Raw genomic sequence first — 21,260 nt, forward strand, 5'->3', positions numbered from 1 at the left:
CAAATTTGTATCTGTTGGTAGAATGGGGGATGCAAATGGGGAAGGAAGGCTAAAATCAACGCCACCACTAAGGAGGCTGAATTATGAACAGGAGGCTTGAGGTAGACGTTTGAGCTGGAGATAGAAATTGAAAGTGGTTGCAATTACTCAGGGAGAGTATGTAGAGGGAAAAGGGGATTGGTGGACTCCTTGGAACCCACAATCTTTAAGTAGCTGGCAGAGAAAAAGCAACCCTGGAAGGACACCTAAAGATTAGAGTCGGGAGCAGAACTAGGAAAGGCTGTGTCCCGGGAGTCGGATGAATAAAGAGAAGGAGGAGACAAGGAGGACCAGGAAGGAGGACCTAGTTGTGTCCAGCGCTGTGTAGAGGTTCCAAAGCATCCCTTTGATCTGGCCTAGGTGACCTTTGCCAGAGCAGTTTCCGTGGTAGTGGTGCAGGCGGGAGTGAATGAGGGAGTAGAAACAGTGAAGTGAGTACATGAATGAATAAATCAAGAGCTGTGCCCTCACTTGCCCTGGGAATTTCCAGGGCCAACGTCGGGAGCCGGTGCGGAGGCAGGGCCCTCCCGACAGAGTTCTGGGTGCCGCCCGGGAAGCCTGTCAGCCTCGCAGCACTCAGGTAGGCGTGGCTCCAAGGTCAGGGTCACCTCGGGCCTTCAGGCAACCCGTCAGGCTGACGACCAACTGGAAAAAAAAAAACCAAAAACGGAAAGGGCGGAAGCATTCAGATCATCTCGCGATATCTGGCAGGCCGGGGCCGGCCTTCCGGGCCTGGAACCCGCGGCCGGCTCTCGCGAGACTTGCCTGGAGTCGGAGCGGGGGGGCCCGACCTTAAGAAAAGCGGGAGCTGCGGGTGGGGAACATGTCGGATTCAGAGCTCGGCAGGAAGTGGGACCGGTGCATGGCGGATACGGTCGTGAAGATAGGTAAGGGGCTTCTCGCCCCTGGCAGGCCCCGGCGGGAGCCGAGCGGCCGGCTCCAGACCCCGCTGACCAGGCGGGCGGAAGGGAAGCTCCGGGGGAGGTCAGGCCGACCGCCCTGATCCAGCCCCTCGGGCCAGGGCGAGCTGCCCGAACCGGGCGGGAGGTCCCTTGGGCGGCGGCGGCGGGGGCGGGGGCACGGGGCCGGCGGAGCCTGGGCCCCTGCGCGAGGTGGGAGGGGAGGAGTCGCAGTTCCGGGGGCGGGGGGGGGGGTTGGGCTGGCAGGTGGCAGGAGAGGTGCAGAGCTCCTCGAGTAGAAAGCGGTCTGCAGGGCACAACCTCGTGCCAGAGGCTGGTCATTCTCTTCCCCGGTGCCACATTGCCCGCAGGGGGCGTGGAGCCCGGTCAGGGGTCACAGTGCTCGCCAGCTGAAACGACTGCCTTCTAAAGAAGGTCATGGGGAGCGTTTTGTAGACACTGCCAGGCTCTAACGAGCGTCTCTGTCATTCCCGAGTCGTAACCCGATTTATTGGCATCAGAGTAGTTTGCGGCCTGAAATTGGAGACATAGTGATCTGGAATGAGAATTGGCCTGAGAAGTAAGAGACTGGAGACTTTCTGGTCCTTGGTGTAACTCCGCGGAGCCTTTTAACACGTGCTCAGTGACGACACAGATTATGAAGTCACTGCACGGAGGGGAGGGGAAAGATGGAAGCTCATTTATTGAGCGTATACTAAGTGCCAGACACTGTGCTAGGTGTGCAACTCAATACATTATCTCATACAGGTCGTGAAATTGAGAGTCAGGTGAACGGATTTGTCCAGGGTCGAATAAGTGACAAAGTTGCTCATAAATGGCAAAGTTGGAAATATAACTCAGGTTTTCTGGCTTCGAGTCCCATGCTTTTTCTTTGATACTAATTCTTTTTTAAGATTTTTTTTTTTAATTTATTTAACAGAGATAGAGAGCATAAGTAGGCAGAGCGGCAGACAGAGGGAGAGGGAGAAGCAGGCTTCCCACCGAGCAGGGAGCCCGATGCGGGGCTCGATCCCAGGACCCCGGGACCACGACCTGAGCCGAAGGCAGCTGCTTAACCAACTGAGCCACCCAGGCGCCCCTTTGATACTAATTCTTACCAAATTTGGTATTTTTGTATGGAAAATGAGTATTTAAGAGGATTTAGGATTGTGCCCATTGAATGACGGTGTTGGAAAGGAATGAAGATTGTAAGCACCGTGAGAGCAGAGATACCTTCTGGTGACACTGCTGTATCCCCAAGCCCTGTCTCGGTTTTCTTGTGCTTAATAAAAATTGTTCAGAAGGAGTTAATAAGAGGAGTACTTACTTGATCACAGCTGTCCCTTCACCCTTGAATTCATTTACCAGCTGTGTGATTTGGGGCAAGTTGTTGAACCCCTCCCTCTGTTTCCTCATTTGTAAATTGACAATAGTAATTATTATCTCACAGAGTTGTTAAGATTACGAGTTAGTTTAAGTAAAGGCTTGGGTATGAATCACTTATTAAGAATGGGTTATTCTGTAAATGAGCCAAGGAATACAGTTTTTCTTATTGTAAACAGCTCACATTTAGGAGAGAAGATTGAACATGTCGGTATTAGTAAGTACTAAGCAACACGATGGCAGTAGTTAAGAGTGGGAGGCAGACTGCTGAGTTTGAAGTCATCACTCTTGCTCTTCACCCCTGTCCTCACTAGCTTTGTAGCTTTGGGTAGGCTCTCTTCCGTCACTGTGAAATGGGGATAGAAAGACAGATTTACCTAAAAGGATTAGGAAGATTGAAGGATAGTAAAATACATAGGAAACTGAGCACAGTGCTTGGCACTTACATAGTCAGCAAATGGTGGTCATAATAATTGTTGATATTAATACTGTGCCACTGAGGATCACCTGAGGGAGTAGCGTGGCTGTCATTTGTGAGTGGGACATTGGTAGGGGAGGGGTATACACAGGGGAAATAATTAAATGAGGCACAGCGATACATGATTACAGATAAAAGTTGAAGTGAGTGATTCAGGCTTCTTCTCTTGTAGAGCTGTTATAAATCCAGTCAGTGTGGTGATGGGCTGAGGTCATCCAGTGAGAGTTTGCAAGGAAAATGGGCCTTCATCTGACCTTTGGGGAATGACTTGGACTTGGATAGTCAGGGAGGGTTGGGAAAACTGGAACAGAGGCCCAGCTGAACTTTTGTAGGGCAGGAGATTGAAGCATGGAGAGGTTAAGAAGCTAGACATGGGGGAGCAGGGGTTAGAACCCAGGCATTCTAAATCCAGTGCCCTTACTCCCTGAAGAAGGCTGGTTTGGGTGGGGTCAGAATTGTAAAATGTCTTAGAGAAATTCCACTTTATCTTCATGGCTCTTGAGTTGCCTTTGGCTTTTTCAGATTCATGGTGGGTATTCAACATGGCTGTCCTTTTTTAACAATTTTTTTTTTTTTTAAGATTTTATTTATTTGCGAGAGAGAGAGAATGAGAGACAGAGAGCATGAGAGGGAAGAGGGTCAGAGGGAGAAGCAGACTCCCTGCTGAGCAGGGAGCCCGATGTGGGACTCGATCCCAGGACTCCAGGATCATGACCTGAGCCGAAGGCAGTCGCTTAACCAACTGAGCCACCCAGGCGCCCCATCAACATGGCTGTCCTAAACACCTATCACTTTCTGCTTCTCGGGCTCATTAGGTCTGAGCTGGTGGGGAATCATGGGATTTTTTTTTTTTTTTTAATATTTTATTTATTTGACAGACACAGCGAGAGAGGGAACACAAGCAGGGGGAGTGGGAGAGGGAGAAGTAGGCTTCCAGCTGAGCAGGGAGCCCGATGTGGGGCTTGATCCCAGGACCCCGAGATCATGACCCGAGCCGAAGGCAGACGCCTAACGACTGAGCCACCCAGACGCCCCTCATGGCATGGTTTTAAGCAACAGATATTTATTGAATTGTGGGCCAGTCCGTGGGCAGATAGAGAAGCAGAAGGCATTTCACTTCCCTCAACAGGGAATTGATGTGATATAAATGGAATTTTGGTATGATTGTTCTGGCAGTGTTTTATACAGAACAGGTCAGGAGTCGAGAAGGCCAGTGTTGCTGTGAATGTGAAGTGATGAAAGCCTGCTCTGTTAGACCAGAGAGGAATGGGTGTATTTGAGAAACATCCAACTTTGGGCCCCGTTTATAAAATGGAGATAGTAATTCCCACCTCCTAGGCTAGAACAGTGCCAAGTTCATAGTAGGAACTCAATAAATGCTATTTTCTTCATCTTTCTCTCCATCTGGTTAACTTTGCATCATTCCGTTTCTTACAAAGATGACTCCAAGGTTAGAATGTGGTTAAGGGGTGATTCAGTGAAGGGAACTTGGACATAAAACTGGAGGGGGGTATGTGCACCTCATTTACACGAAGTAAGGAAAGACTAGAAACTGATCATGGGGGATGGCAGGAGGAAGACCAATGAGAACAGTGATCATGATTTTGGTTGCTCTTCTGCTTACATGATTGAATGGTTTGAGAGTGATAATGAAGTTGAGTAGGGAGTTTTAATTTTGTGGGACAAGCTGAGTTCAGATTTGGAGGGCGTTGTCCCTTTAGTAGTGGACTTAGAGAAGGGCATAAGAGCATTGAAGCACAGAAGAGTTACTCGGGGAGCCTGTAGTCTTAGAGGTCTTTGAGACGGTGAAGGGGAGCACACTCTGTAGTGAGCGTATTGGCAGTGAGGTTATGGGACTCTTCAAACCTCCTGGGCTGCTTGCTGCCTGGTCTTTGAGAATGGAGGTGGAGACTCAGAGTGGCTGCCCGCCAGAAGATAGATGGAGGTTTTGTAGGAGATGTAGGCGGGGAAGAGGGGCCAACGCAGGCTTTCAGCTCTGTATTGGTAATTTCATGCTCTGGCTTGACAGAGACTGAAGGGAAGCCAAGGTGGATGGACAGCTCCCTTTGTGAGCGCTTCTCTGTGGTTGGCTGCCTTAAACCTGAAGGTTTTTTTGTTTTTTTTTTTTAAAGATTTTATTTATTTATTTGACAGAGAGAGACAGCGAGAGAGGGAACACTAGCAGGGGGAGTGGGAGAGGGAGAAGTAGGCTTCCCGCAGAGCAGGGAGCCCGATGCGGGGCTCGATCCCAGGACCCTGGGATCATGACCTGAGCTGAAGGCAGGCGCTTAACCAACTGAGCCACCCAGGCGCCCCAAACCTGAAGGGTTTTTGTTCTTTTCACAATGGGTTGCTGAAAAATGACTATTTTCATTGCTCATGTTTAACCTAGATGTAGTACAGCCGAGTTAAAGAGCATATAAGCTTGTACTCAGACAGTAGTTCTTTAAAAAAACTGCTGTTCACGGATCTCTTGCTTGCTTGCTCTGAAGCTTGAGCAATGTCTCAACAGAAAATTCTGTGGTTTTATCCTGTAGAAAGAACTACATTTATTCATAAGTACCTTTTCCCTGCCCTTCACTGTCATAAGAAAAGCGTTTGTATTTCCCTCATTAATTTTGGTTTTAAAATATCTATTTATTTTGTGTGTAATAGGAGCATGGTAGGATAGGTGGTTTCTAATACGGTTTGACCTAATATATCGACCCCATGAATCAAACAAAACAAAACAAAACACATGCCTCCCTGTAATAGACACAATAGGCCATTGTTCTTACACATCTGTTTCTCTCTTTCAGCTCCTGTGCCTTTCCTTTCCTTTCCCCCGTCACACTTTTACCCTTCTCTTTGGCCTGTGTTCTTATTCCTGCTACTCATATGCATTGCCTAGTTCCTCCATAAAGTTTGAGCTTAATGTATCTTTTTTTAAAATAAACTTGTTAGCATTGAATAAGTTCCTAGGTGTTCTGTTTATTCTCCATCACATCACTAATTTTTTTTTTTTTAAGATTTTATTTATTTGACAGAGAGATAAGCGAGAGAGGGAACACAAGCAGGGGGAGTGGAAGAGGGAGAAGCAGGCTTCCCGTGGAGCAGGGAGCCCGATACGGGGCTCGATCCCAGGACCCTGGGATCATGACCTGAGCCGAAGGCAGACGCTTAACGACTGAGCCACCCAGGCGCCCCACATCACTAATTTTTAATAGCACATGGCACCCTCTGAAATTTGTGATTTCTTTCCTTTTTTTTTTAGATTATTTATTTATTTATTCATTCGTAAGAGTCTGAGAGAGAGAGAGGCAGAGGCAGAGGGAGAAACAGGCTCCCTGCTGAGCAGGGAGCCCGATGCGGGACTCGATCCCAGGACCCCAGGATCATGACCTGAGCCGAAGGCAGACGCTTAACCATCTGAGCCACCCAGGCGCCCTGCAGTTTCTTTACTTGATTGTCCGTCCTCGCTAGAATGTGAACTCACGAGACCCAGAGACTTTTTTTGTTCACTGTTGATCCCCTAACCCCTGGCATAGAGGCGGCATACCATAATTGCTGTTAAATGAATGACATGTATTGCTAAGAATTTTGCAGACTACGTTCTCTGCCCGTATTTGCTCTTCAGTGTGTATTTAAAGATTTTATTTATTTATTTGAGACAGAGAGAATGAGATACAGAGAGCATGAGAGGGAGGAGGGTCAGAGGGAGAAGCAGACTCCCTGCCGAGCAGGGAGCCCGATGCGGGACTCGATCCAGGGACTCCAGGATCATGACCTGAGCCGAAGGCAGTCGCTTAACCAACTGAGCCACCCAGGCGCCCTTCAGTGTGTATTTATTAACTGAATGAACTAGCATTTAAATTAAAAAGTCAAGTCAGGTAGATTTCATGTGAATTTCTGCCAGTTCACATGTTTGGTCATGTGTCCCTGTAATCTTGGGGCTTGTACCAACTTTTTATTTCATCTGGGGATGTAAGTTATTGTCAGTAGATCTTCATAATAAAGTAGTATTAGAAATGTTTGGGAGTAGTCAGCTAAGAAACATGAACCAGAGAGCACTTTTGTATTTAAACAAGTAGAGGGTGATGTTGGTTTAAGTGGTAGTGCCAAAGCCTTATTGCAGGAAATGAAAAAGGAGTGAAGAATATTACATTTTATGAATGGCATGTTCCGTTAGTTTTTATGTGAATGCGTCATTAATGGTTTTTTGCTAATTTTATGGGTGTATTTTTAAGTTTTATCAGATTTATTGAATGCTCTGGTTTTCTTTCTGCACTCAGTTCACGGCCTGTGCCGTTCATTTTCCTTGTACATACGGAGTAATTTGTCTTGTGTGTACCCACAGGAATAAATTACACCCTCTTGTTAATGAGAATAGAAGGCAAGGTGTCTTGCCAAAATAGAGGGCTTAAAAGCTCTGGGACAGAACTGGTGCCCTCAGCTTGTGCTTGTCACTCTGGACTGGATGGGCGGTTATATCTGTTTTCTGTTTCCCTGGAAAATAAGATTCCAGGAGATGAGGAAAACCCACTATGAGACTTCGGGAGGTGCTTCCCTGTGATTTGAGAATTTCTAAGCCCTGCAAGTGTGGGTCATGGAAGCACAGCCATTGTCCTCAGAGCCTTGTTATAACTCCCTCTTGAATGCTGGATGTCCATGCTGGCCGGCTGTGACCTCATGACCAACTCAATGTCTGTATGACATTGGCCAGGGCCTCAGGGTTGCAGATTTGCCCGAGGAGGCTTGGAGGAAAATCTGATCCCAGTACTTCCTGGATTCATACAGAGGTCCTGGGATCCCTAAGTGACTTGCAAAGTTGTACAATGGACTGTGTCCCTTTCCCCTGCATTTCGCTCCCACTGGGAGGCCAGAGTCCAGAATATCTGGTCTTACTAACTTGTGAATTGGCCAGAAAATCCAAAAGAGGGGAAGGAGATGTCATGGTTGGGGCAGGGTTTGCCCAAGGCTGTGGTGCTTTCCTGAAAAAGGCTGTCTCTTCAAGCCAGGTATATTCAGCACAGCAGGGTTTTTCATTTTCTTGGTAACAAGGAAAAGTGCAAGGTGTGAGCATTGGGAAGCCGCCCTAGAGTGTGATGCATTCAGTGGACTCTGGGACATTCACGGTCCTTTCCTTTTCTTTTCCCTGGCTCAGTTGGTAGAGTGTGCGACTCTTCATCTCGGGGTCCTGAGTTTGAGCCCCACATGGGGCGTAGAGTTTACTTGAATGAATGAATGAATGAATGAATGAATGAAAAAGAAAGGAAGAAAGAAAGAAGCACCTCTCTGTGCCTCAGTTTCCTCATTTATAGAATGGTAGTATATTCCTTAGGGGGTTGTTACAAGTAAGGATAAAATGAGATATTCTCTATAGAGCAATTAGGATATTACCTATACTTGATAAATATTAGCTGCAGGCATGTGAATGAAAGATAGCAGTCATAAGTTAAAATAATTACCACATTTGCTTTTATCTTGCTGCTGTGGGTAGTATGGAAGCCAGATGATCAGTATTCCAGTTTATATATGTAATAGTAATCATTAATGTATGCTCCCCCCCCCCCAAATTTAATGCCAGGCATTGTGGAAAGTCTGGGGGGTGCAGTGTACAGATAATCGGCACCAGCCTTACCCTGGAGGGGCTTACCTTCTGGAGGAATGTGCAAAGAAGGTGGTGACATTGGAGTTCCACCTTGGAGAATATGTAGGCATTTAGTAGGTGGACCAGGTAGAGGACTGCATTCTAGGCCTTGGAAACTGTCCAGGTGGTGTCCCAGAGGACAGAGAGGCTTTGGCTTCTGCAGGGAATGCTGATAGTGGCTGCCATTTATCGAGCACTTAGTGTGTGCTCCCAGATACTGGCATTTTCCATTTTATATACATTATCACATTTAAGCCTTATAGCCTTATGGGGTATTTCCCCCTTTTTTCCCCAATTTTTTTTGTGATAAAATACACATAACAGAATTTACCATCTGAACTTGTAAAACTGAAACTCTGTACCCATTTAACACTAACTTCCCATTCCTGGCCCCCTCCCCTCCCCCAGCCACTGGCAACCTCTGATCTACTTTCTGTCTCTCTGATTTTGACTTCTCTAAGTACCTCCTGGAAGTAGAATCCTACAGTCCTTGTCTTTTTGAAACTGACTTATTTCACTTTGGGTAATGCCCTCAAGGTTCATAAGTGTGTAGCATATATCAGAATTTCCTCCTTTTTAAATCTGAATAAGATTCCATTGTGTGTGTATGTGTGTTTGTAACACATTTTGCTTATTCATTCACCTGTGGGTGGATGGACACTATTGTGAATAATGCTGCTATGAACATGGGTAGACACCGGTCTTTTGGAGACCTTGCCTCCAGTTCTTTTGGATACATACCCAGAAGTGGCATTGTTGGATCATACTGTAAATCTACTTTTAACGTTTTGAGGCTCTGCCACACTGTTTTCCGCAGCAGCTGGACCATTTTACATTCCCACCTGGAGTGCACCAGAGTCGTCACCAACAATTGTTACTTCCTTCATGCCTTTTTTTTGATAGTAGCCATCCTAATGGGTATAAGCTAGTATCTCATTGTAGTTTCGATTTGCATTTCCCTAATGATTAGTGATGTTGAACATCTTTTCATGTGCTCACTGGCGATTTGTCTATCTTCTTTGGAGAAATGTTTGTTCAAGTCCTTTGTCCATTTTTGACTTGGTTTATTGTTGTGTTTTAGGAGTTCTCTCTATATTCTGGATATTAACGCCTTATCAGATACATGTTTCATTTATTTGAGAGAGAGAGAGAGCAAGGGGAGAGGCAGAGGGAGAGGGAGAGAGAGAATTCCAAGTAGACCTAGGGAGCCCAATGCTGGATTTGATCCTATGATGCTGAGATCATGACCTGAGCTGAAACCAAGAGTCGGACACCTAACCAACTGAGCCACCCAGGCCCCCTATCGTGGGATTTTGGTAAGGATTGCACTGAATTTGTAGATTGTTTTGGGTAGTATTGACATGTATTAACAAATAGAATACTATTTATTAGTTTTTAATGCTATTTATATTAATGATTTATATTAATACTGTTAGTATCAATACCATTTATTCTGTTACCGTAGAATACTATGATATGGGTATACCACATTTTGTTTATCCATTTACTAGTTGATGGACATTTAGGTTGTTTGTAGTGTTCTTTTTTTTTTTTTTTTTAAGATTTTATTTATTTTGGGGCGCCTGGGTGGCTCAGTTGTTAAGCGTCTGCCTTCGGCTCAGGTCATGATCCCAGGGTCCTGGGATCGAGCCCCGCATCGGGCTCCCTGCTCTGCGGGAAGCCTGCTTCTCCCTCTGCCCCTTCCCCTGCTTGTGTTTGCTCTCTCGCTGTGTCTCTCTCTGTCAGATAAATAAATAAAATCTTAAAAAAAAAATATTTATTTTTGTGAGAGAGAGCATGAGCGGGGGGGGGGGGGGGGGGCAGATCCCAGGACCCTAGGATCATGACCTGAGCCGAAGGCAGATGCGTAACCAACTGAGTCACCCAGGCACCCAGTTGTTTGTACTTTTTGGCTATTACGAATAATGCTGCTGTGATCAAATATACAAGTTTTTATGTGGAGGCCTGTTTTCATTTCTCTTGGGTATGTATGTATCTAGGGGTGGAATTGCTGGGTTGTGTGGCAACTCTTTGGGTAGCATTGAGAAAAACCATGGGATGTGAAGGTGAAGAGTGACATGGTTGGATTTCTGACTTCAGAAAGATCACTGAATGAGCACGAGGAGAATGAATCAGAAAGGACCAAGATGGAGGCAGGGAGATTGATAGTATGTGACTGCAAATTCATGCTGAAGATGAGGTGATCTGATTAGAGGAAACCAAAACTAAGATGGGGACAGAGGAGTGGAATGGAGAGATACGTCATGGCGCTCGCTGTGCAGCGGTCCTACTTACGGAACTTGAAATGCTCACAAGCGGGAGGAGTGGGGATGATGCCACATCGATATGAGTGGAGAATGGTGTTGCCCTTGACAAACAGGAGAGGCAGGAGGGGAGCCCAAGGAACGTTTTGCAGTTTATTAATTTCTGGTACGTCTTGGGATAGGTCACTGGATATATGCAGCTCATTCAACTGAGATGAAATTGCTTTGCCATGCGTTCATTTTCATGAAAAGAAAGGGTTTGCCTTGTTTCTTCCTTGTTAAGAAAGTAGGACAGTAAATGACTTAGCAGGTGACCTGCCTTAGAATTAACCAGCAGATTTTGTGTATTCATCCAATAATCAATTAAGGGTAGTTAAATTGATTGTGAAGGCCATTTTCGTGTCAAAAAAAAATACTATACGAGAAGAGGCCATTGAATAAGGTCATGGAAAAAGAAAGCAAATTATTGTTTGTCTTTAAATTTCAGTTCATCTGATAAATGTGGGTTACCACAAAGTATTGGTGGCTCACCAGAAATTGCCTTTTGGTAGCCTGAGTTTGCAAACTGATCTGTCTCCATTTCATAGAGTGATATCACTTAGGCTAAACTAAAATACTTCAAAGGTTTTTGGCTGTTTATAGGTTTCAGGTTTCAAATTAGTACGTTAATTGTTGAATTAGTAGCCATATTTTGTTTGTTATATGTATTTCTAAACAGTTTCTGAGACCAAAAATACTCTTTCCATTTGCGGCAGCAATATGAATAAGGGAACATTGTGATCTTGCTAGAGGAGAATTTTGTGTTAGTATTATAGAATAATGTAATTAGGCACAATATGGAACTTGCAAACATATTTAAATTTTTGTTCTGGCTGTGGTTTCATGCTTTCCTGAAATGTGGCCTGAAACAGTTTATTAGCAAATATGCTGAATTGCTTTCTCTGGCAAGTGCATTTCAGTATTGAATCCAAGTGAAAATACAAATATTTACTTATAAAAGTCTTTTTAGTGTGGTAATATTTTTACTGTGGCCATTGACCCACTAGTAAAATGTGAGGGCATTGCTAGATTGGATCTTGTTTACTTAAAGACCAAGAGAGGGAAAGAGAGAGGAAGCTAACTTTAAGTGAATGCCTGGTATCTGCCACCACCGTACTTGGTACACTAACATATTATCCCCTTTTACCCTCCTAGCAACTTAGTGAGGAAGTTTATATTCTCTCTCTTTTTCTAGCAAGAAAAATAATGCTCAGGGATATTTATAGAAATTGAGAAGCTGCTTTTTATTTTTATTTTTTAAGATTTTATTAATCTGACAAGAGAGAGACAGAGAGGGAACACAAGCAGGGGGAGTGGGAGAAGCAGGCTTCCCGCCGAGCAGGAAGCCCGATGAGGGGCTCGATCCCAGGACCCTGAGATCATGACCTGAGCCGAAGGCAGACGCTTAACCAACTGAGCCACCCAGGCGTCCCGAGAAGCTGCTTTTTAAATCTGTATTCAAATGTAAACAATCCAAAGTCACCAGAGCAGTTTTTAAAATGAAAAATAAAGTTGGAAAAGTAACATTACCTGACATCAAGACTTACTGTAAAGCTACAGTAAATGAGACAGTGGTATTGGAGAAGGGAGACACATCTAGATTGGTGTCCAGAAATAGTCAATAGTCAGTCAAAAATGCCAAGGCAGTTTAACGGGGAATGGAAAATCTTTCCAACAAACTGTGCTAGAATAGCTGGGTATCCATATAGAGAAAAAAAAGTGAGCTTCATTATCGTGCATAAAAATTAACTCAAAAGAATTACAGACCTAAATGTAAAAGCTAAAACTGTAAAACTCCAGAAGAAAACATAGGAGAAAAATCTCTGTGACCTTGAGTTCAGAAAAGATTTCTTAGGTCACAACAAAAGTCACAAAGAAAAAAATTGATACACGGGATTTGATCAAAATCTAAAACTTCTGCTCTTTGAGAGACACCATTAAAAGCACAAAAAGGCAAGCCACAGAATGGGAGAAAATATTTGCAGTACATATATCTGACAAAGGACTTGTTCCATAATAAATAAGGAACTCTTGGGGCACCTGGGTGGCTCAGTCGGTTGAGCATCTGCCTTGCGCTCAGGTCGTGATCCCAGGATCCTGGGATCAAGCCCTGCGTCAGGCTCCCTGCTCAGCGGGGAGTCTCATTCTTCCTCTGCTTCTGCCCTTCCCCCCACCCCTCAACCCCCTTGTGCTCTCTCATGCATGCTCTCTCTTTCTCTCTCAAATAAATAAATAAAATCTTATAAAAAAAATAAAGAACTCTTAAATTTAATGATAAGAAGACAAACCACCCATTTGAGAAAATGGGTAAGGGCACCTGGGTGGCTCAGTGGGTTAAGCATTTGCCTTCAGCTCAGGTCATGATCCCAATATCCTGGGATGGAGCCCGAGTCTGGCTCCCTGCTCAGCGAGGAGTCTGCTTCTCCCTCTCCTTCTACCCCTTCTCCCTGCTCATGTTCTCTCTCTCAGATAAATAAAATCTTAAAAAAAAAAAAAGAAAGAAAATGGGTAAAATGTTTGATAAGATTCTTCACAGAAGAAATTATACTAATGGCAAAGAAGCACATGAAAGGATGTTCAGTATCATTGGTCATTAGGGAAATGCAAAATTCAGTCATCATGCGAATACCCCTCCACACCCATTAAATAGTTAAAAAGACTGGCCACGCTAAAGTCTGACTAGGATGTGGAGCAGCTGGAGTCCTGGGGAGCTGTTGGTGGGGTTGTAGAATAGTACAACCACTTGTAAAACTGTTCGGTAGTTTTTTATAAATATACCATCTAGTCATTCTCGTAGGTATTTACCCCCCAAGAGAAACGAAAACATTTGTTCACATCAAGTCTTATATATGAATATTCATAGCAGCTTTGCTCATAATGCCCCCAAACTGGGAAGAACCCCGAAGTCCATCAACAGGTGAATGGATAAACAAAATTAGACTGTCCATAAAGTGGGCTATTCATTAATAAAAGGAGCAAATACTAATACATACAACAATATCTATACATTTCACAATCATTATGTTGAGTAACGAGCTAGACATATAAGAGTGTATACTGTATTTCATTAAAAAAAGTTTGTTTTTTTTTTTTTAAGTAGGCTCAACGCCCAATGTGGGGCTTGAACTCACAACCCTGAAATTAAGAGTCGCGTGCTCTACCAACGGAGTCAGCCAGGCGCCCCTACTGTATTCCATTTATATGATGCCATTTGTATGTAAAATTCTAGAAAATGCAAACCAATCTGTAATGACAAAGTAGAGAAGTGGTTGCCTGGGGCAAAGGGTGGAGGGAAGCGTGGACTGCAAAGGGACATAAGGAAAGTTCTAGAGCTGACAGCCGTGTTCTGTCTCACGATTGGAGTGGTGGTGTCACAGGTATATACGCTTGTCAACACTGCAAGTGGCTGCAGTTTATTCCACAGAAATTATACCTCCAAGAGTTATTTAAAACTGGAAAGATGAAAAATACCCCGTGCTGGTGAGGATAAAGGCAACCAGAAGCCTCAGACTGCCTATGGGAGTATTAATCGGTGAACTACTTTGGAAAACTGGCAGTATCTACTAAAGCTAACCGTAGGTATATACCTTGTGACACAACGATTTCATGCCTAGGTATCTACCCAGCAGACGCGCACCCATGTGTTCACCAGGTGACTCTCATTGAAATGTTCATAGAACACTGTTCAGAATAGCCCCGACTGGAAACTACCCAAATGCCTATCAGCAGAGAATGGATAAGTAAATTGTGGTACACTGATGTGACAGAGTACTCTTTGGCAGTGATAATGAACGACCTACAACTGTTCACAGTGTTAGACTAACATACTCACTGTGTGATTCCGTTTATAGAAGTTTAGAAACAGGCAAAACTATACTTATAGAAGTCAGAATATGATTGCCCTCGGATGGAGAGCTTTGAATAAGGGAGCCCAAGACAGGCTTCTGAGGATGTTGGTAATCTTCCGTGCCTTACTCTGGGTGCTGGTATCTTGGGTGTTTTTAGTCTGAAAATACATCCTGTGGTACACCTGATTGTGCAGCTTTCTACCTATATGTTGTATTTCAGTAAAAAGCTTTTGAAAGACATGTGCTGTCGGGGCGCCTGGGTGGCTCAGTTGGTTAAGTGTCCGCCTCTTGATTTCGGCTTAGGTCATGGTCTCACGGTCATGGGATCAATCCCTTGTAGGGCTCCGCACGCAGTGGGGAATCTGCTTGGGATTCTCCCTCTCTCTTTCTCTTTCCCTCTGCTCCTGCTCATGTTCTCTCTCGCGTGCACACACTCTCTCTCTCTCAAATAATAAATAAGTAAATCTTAGAAAAAAAGATGTACTGTTACAGAATGGTGTCCTTGATAATTATAAAGTGAGAAAAGCAAGTTGTAAAACATCATGCATGGGGGCGCCTGGGTGGCTCAGTTGGTAAAGCGACTGCCTTCGGCTCAGGTCATGATCCTGGAGTCCCTGGATCGAGTCCCACATCGGGCTCCCTGCTCAGCAGGGGGTCTGCTTCTCCCTCTGACCCTCTTCCCTCTCGTGCTCTCTGTCTCTTATTCTCTCTCTCTCAAATAAATAAATAAAATCTTAAAAAAAAAAAACACAAAAACATGATGCATGATGTGTGATCCCATTTATATAAATGGAATGATAAACTTAATCCAAATTATCTCTTGGGAGTGATGGTGATGCTAGGTGGAGAGGATCATTAACTTTGCTAGTTTTATAATGTAAGCACATAAACACATAAGAACAGTTTCTGTTTTAAAAAAAAACATTATTTAGGGGTGCCTGGCTGCTCAGTTGGTGGAGCATGAGACTCTTGATCTCGGGGTTGTAAGTTTGAGCCCCATGTTGGGTGTAGAGGTTACTTAAAAAGAAAATCTTAAAAAAATTTTTTTTAAGTTATTTATGGAGTCCATTTGGTTCTTGTAGTTGAGGATTATGAATAATCTTCAAATGAGTATATTAGGTCTAGTTTTGTTATTTAACAGGTTAGCACTTTAAAGTGAAAATCTTTGAAGCTTTTTGCCAACTTTGAAATTATATTTGTGTCTGTTCATGGAGTTTCTCATTGGGTGACCTGTTAATGGGTTTGCTTTTGGTGGATGTGATGGCCCATTGTTGCCTTGGAAGACCCCAGTCGAATAACCCCCATGAATTCATAAACTTAAGAGTGAGGAAGCTGAGGGCCTTTAGCTGGAGAAGCAGTGTGGGCTAGTGAAAAGCCAAATGGGCTTGGGACAGTTACTGGCTCTCTCTGAGCCTCAATTTCCTAGTCTGTAGGAAATTGGTTGCCTTTTTTTTTTTTTTTTAAAGTAAGCTCCATGCCCAATGTGGGGCTCCAAACTCAGGACCCTGAGGTCAAGAGTCATATGCTCTACCTACTGACCCAGCCAGATGCCCCTCTTCATCTGTACACTTGGGGTGCTAGTTCCTACATGGTTTTGATGAGGTTTAGGATAAGATAATAATCTAAGTGGATGTGAAAGCACTTTATAAATTGTAAACCCCTAGACGGGTGGTTCTCCACTGGGAGGGGTTTACCACTACCTCCTACCCCTGGGGACGTTTGGCAATGTCTGGCGACTTGTGTGGTTGCCATATAGGGGATAGGGGAGTGGGAGCGCTACTGATATCTGGTAAGTAGGGGACAGGGATGCTGTCAAACACTCTACAATGCGCAGAACAGCACCAAAGAATTGTACACCCTAAATGTCAGTAATCGAGGTTGAGAAACCTTGCCCCAGGCTTATGTAACTTCCCTAAACTTCTTACTCTCTATGGCTCCCCTGCCACAGCCTTTCAGACTAATACTCACACAACACGGTTCATATATTCATATACCTGTATGTACATACTTTTTCAGCAACTGAAATCGAGGGGGGAAATGAATTAAGAAAAGGAATAAACAGAATAATTAGAATGATTTTAAGGAAAGCATAGCCCATTATTTCTAGGGCCTTTAAAAAAAAAAAACACCACATGTATGCATATGAGAAGGATATGGGATATGAGAATATGAGTCAATATTAACAAATGATGACAGGGAGCCAAGTAGCAAAATGGTGTGAGGCACAGCTGGGAGAGCGGGCAGATCGTGGTGCTTTTTTTAAAGAACTATACAGACTTTCTAGGGGCGCCTTGGTGGCTCAGTCGTTAAGCGTCTGCCTTCGGCTCAGGTCATGATCCCAGGGTCCTGGGATCAAGCCCCGCATTGGGCTCCCTGCTCTGCGGGAAGTCTGCTTCTCCCTCTTCTACTCCCCCTGCTTGTGTTCCCTCTCTCGCTGTCTCTCTCTCTCTCTGTCAAATAAATAAATAAAATCATTAAAAAAAATAAATTAAAAAAAATAAAAAACTATACAGACTTTCCAAAGTCGTTTCAGTTGGATATCTTCAGGTAGAATTTAGAACTATTTGATTAATAGTTAATAGTGTATATGGGGAGGAATTGAAATCCAGTGTGTTTATGTCAAGTTTCTTTATCCAACCTAAAGCTGCATTAGAATGCTTAGGATAATTTATAATTACTGTAACACTCTGACATAATTGTTGACAAATTTCTAGACTTACTTCGACAAATGTTTGAGTCAGAACAAATGTTTCTGATTGTCAGAACCTGCACATGTAAACCACTCGAAATTTCTGTCTGATAGATTTTAAATGATTAACTAAAGCGAATGATTTAAGCAACATAATTCACCTTTTACTAGGAAGCAGTCCTAAGAAGGCTGCTACTTTCTTGGCATCATCTCAAATGATTAAACTGAAATCCATTAGTTGGAGATTTTTTTTTTTGACCATTTTGGTACAGGCCTATATGTGACAAACCCTGAACTCGTGAGCTCATAAATATCCCATTCTGACTAGAAGCAAAAATAGAGTATTTTATTTATTCCTGCTCTAGTCATACATCGTCTTAACATTAGACTATGTGCTACCAGTCTTACGAATTCCCAGAAAAGATTGGCTGTGACCATCAAAAACGCACACTTATTTTTTTCTTGTTCCCACTACAACTTGAAATTCATTTTATTTCAGCTCATAGCTTCTGTTTTAGAAGACTTTTTTTTCTTTACTCTGTTTATGAAAATTGAAATCTTGGTTTCTTTTCTTTTTTTTTTATTTGAGGAGAGAGAGAGAGAGGGAGGGAGGCAGCTAGAGAGGGAACATGAGCAGGGGGAGTGGGAGAGGGAGAAGTAGGCTTCCCGCCGAGCAGGGAGCCCAGTGTGGGGCTCGATCCCAGGACCCTGGGATCATGACCTGAGCCGAAGGCAGATGCTTAATAACTGAGCCACCCAGGCGCCCTGAATTCTTGGTTTCTTTATGTGTACAAGTCCAGTGATTTGGAGAGTTTTATTTATGGGGCTTTGTAGAATAATGATGCCTTTTAAGAAAGACTGTGGACTACTACCGGAATATAAAGTCAGCTAGGTGCTGTTGGCTGTCTTGGGCCCCTTATTAGAGCCAGATTTGAGTAGCAGAGAAAAAGTTGCTTGCTCACAGAAGGCCCTGAAATTCAGGTGAATCCTTCCAACACCTTTGCAAATGCTGATTTGGGATATCCCCCATTTGCTCCAATAATACCTTAAATGCAGAACCATTGGTATATTTTGCAAATATTTGAGCCCCTTTTCCATCTCTGTTTACCTTTGTCCATGACTGTGTCTTAAGGATCCCTTATGTATTAAGAGTCATGACTGAGTGTGGTCACTCCCACTGCTCAGAAGTTCCTCAGCCCTGACCAGAGTCCTGCTGTAACCTGTCCTGTTCACCTCCAGTACCGTCCCTTTCAGTTCTGCCTAGCAGGGGGGACAGGGGAGGCAAAGGCCACAGTATGTAAGATACCATTTTCCAGTCAGATGGGCAGAGGAGAGTCTGTGGTCGGACCTGGCTCCCACTTGGGCTGCTGTGATGGCTTTCTCCTCGCAGTACCCCCATCTCTGATGGGGGCCTCTTCACATCTGTCCCCATTGCTGCAGAGCAGGCCTGTTGTCAAGTGCTCATTGGATATGTTGTTTCCCCTGCTTAATTCTCTTTATTGCTTCCCTCCCGCTTACAGTAGAGGCCGAGGGGCCTTAGTGTGGCATGAAAGACTTGCTCCGTCGACCTCACACCGGATGATTTGGCAACAAGGAGCTCCCTTACCCCTTCTCTGCCCCCCAGAATGGCTTGGGTGTCCTCCTCAGTGCTTTTTGTGCGTTGTACCTGCTTCTGTCGTTGTACCCTGCACCTCGAGTTTCTAATTACAGTTGGCTCCAGCACTGGACCGTGCGTGAGCTTACCGATCGCAGGGCCTGGCGTGGCAGCCAGCACACAGTAGGTGCTCAGTTTGTATGATTAAGGAAATGCTCACACATAGTGTTGGCCAGGACGAATTTGGAAAGCGATTTCATTTACTTTAGGGAGTCAAAATTATGATAATAGCTTTGTGTATCTGTGAGGGGGCAGTCAAGGACCAGGCCTCTGGAGTCAGGCTGCCTGGGTTCAGATCCCAGATGTGTGACCTGGGGCAAGTTACTTACCCTTTCTGTGTCTCCGTTTCTTGGCCTGTAAGATGGGGCTAATAAAAGAAGTTTATCGTGAGGATTTTTTTTTAAAGATTTTATTTATTTATTTGAGAGAGAGAGCAGGAGAGAGAGTAAACATGGGGAGGGGCAGAGGGAGAGGGAGAAGCAGGCTCCCCGCTGAGCAGGGAGCCCAACATGGGGCTCGATCCGAGCCAAAGGCAGATGCTTAACCAACTGAGCCACCCAGGTGCCCCTATCATGAGGATTAAATGAGATAATGGGCTCCTGAGGCTGAAGTGCTTAGTGAATGCTTTTAATGTTATATAGTGTTCCCGAAAACATTATAGATGTTCCTTTTTTTTTTTTTTAAGGATTTTATTTATTTGTTTTAGACAGCTTGAGTGGGGTGGGGAGCAGAGGGAGAGGGACAAGCAGAGTCCATACTGAGGGCAGAGCCCAACATTGGGCTCAATTCCACGACCCCGAGATCATGACCTGAGCCGAAATCAGAGTTTGACGCTCAACTGATGGAGCCACCCAGGCGCCCCTAGATGTTGCAGTTTTATAAACCCAGTTATATTTTAGATAAAGGGCATTTGGTATTTAAAAGGTTATTTGATGAATGTTATAAATGGTACCCCTGTTTTTCTAGTTATCCAGATAGCAGTTCTCGGCATTTTCTTACAGCCTGCCCCACCGCAGCCCCCAAACCCCAGACCCACATACACACACTTAATCAGTTGTTAAGCCTGTAAATTCTGCCAGCAAAATGTCTCTTCCTTTCCAAGTGATCCTACACACCTCAGTTAGATGAGTCTTACTAAAGCACAGCTTCAGTCATGTTACATATTTTAAAAAACTCTTTAGTCAGCCTCTTGCCCGCTAGATTAAGTGCCGTGATGTTTTGGGGCCCTCAGAATGGCCCTGATCCTTTTCTAGCCTTACCTGCTGCTCTCCAGGACAGGCCTCAGGCTTCAGGCAAGCCGCCCCCGCCCCCCGCCGCCCCAGTTTCCCTGTGCAGCCTTGGGTGGAGCACGTGCCCCTCTGTACGAACTCGGCTGTTAAATGTCTACTACTTAAGACAACTCAAATGAGGGGCGCCTGGGTGGCTCAGTTGGTTGGGTGACTGCCTTCGGCTCAGGTCATGATCCTGGAGTCCCGGGATCGAGTCCCGCATTGGGCTCCCTGCTCGGCGAGGAGCCTGCTTCTCTCTCTGACCCTCCCCCCTCTCATGTACTCTCTCTCATTCTCGCTCTCTCAAATAAATAAATAAAATCTTTAAAAAAAAAAAAAAAAAAGACAACTCAAATGACACCTCTTTCTTGAGTATTTAAAAAAATCTTCCCAGCTAAGTGTGTTCCTCCCACCCTCTTCCTCTGGACCAGCAGAACATGGTCCCTCCCAGTTTTCTGGATACCGGACTCACTCTCCTTCCCTGATCACAAGCTCCCCAGGGAAGAGACTCTGTCTTACTTATTTCTGACCCGTGTCCTTCAGCACTCAGTAAGTATTTGAACTTTTGCTTTGTTCTTGAACAATCTTACCACCTTCTCCCCGCTCCCTTCTCTAACCCGCCAGGATGGTTTGGCTGGTTGGGAAGGAAGGGAATGACAGTTAACTGTGTGTGGTGAGCTGTTGTTCCAGGCTTTTTACACATACTCTGCTGTGTCATCCTCACCATTCCCCAGTTGGGGACAGGTACTGTTAGTATTCCTGATTTCTGTATGAGGAAACGGATGCTGGGAGAAGTTCTATCATTTGCCCAAGGACTGAGACACACAACTAGTAAGTGACCTAACCTGTATTCTCCTTCGTGTTTAACCTGTCTTACCCCCAAGTCCACACAACCTTATCACTGAAGTAGACCTCCATGTAACAATTCCCACCTTCAAAAAAGAAACACCTGTGCCTTCTACTTAATACACGCTCATAAATGTAGCTCAAGTAGATGTGTAAGGAAAATAAATTATTGGTTTTTGTTTCTCCATTGAATTTTTCATTTGAATCAGGAGTAGATGATAACA

The 21,260-nt window shown here is 44.5% G+C and overlaps 1 protein-coding gene across 1 annotated transcript in view; it reads left to right on the forward strand.

Moving 5' to 3' along the window:
* Nucleotides 1–721: 721 nt before the first annotated feature.
* The window catches only part of MICOS10 (mitochondrial contact site and cristae organizing system subunit 10), a 32,718-nt gene continuing 12,179 nt past the window's right edge, over nucleotides 722–21,260 (forward strand). Inside the window, exon 1 of the mRNA XM_021683510.1 lies at nucleotides 722–926. Within this exon, the coding sequence (XP_021539185.1) occupies nucleotides 863–926 (64 nt within the window). The 5' untranslated portion in view covers nucleotides 722–862. The remainder of the gene's footprint in view (nucleotides 927–21,260) is intronic.

This window comes from Neomonachus schauinslandi, chromosome 4 (genome assembly GCF_002201575.2).
Source record: "Neomonachus schauinslandi chromosome 4, ASM220157v2, whole genome shotgun sequence".
Lineage (NCBI taxonomy): Eukaryota > Metazoa > Chordata > Mammalia > Carnivora > Phocidae > Neomonachus > Neomonachus schauinslandi.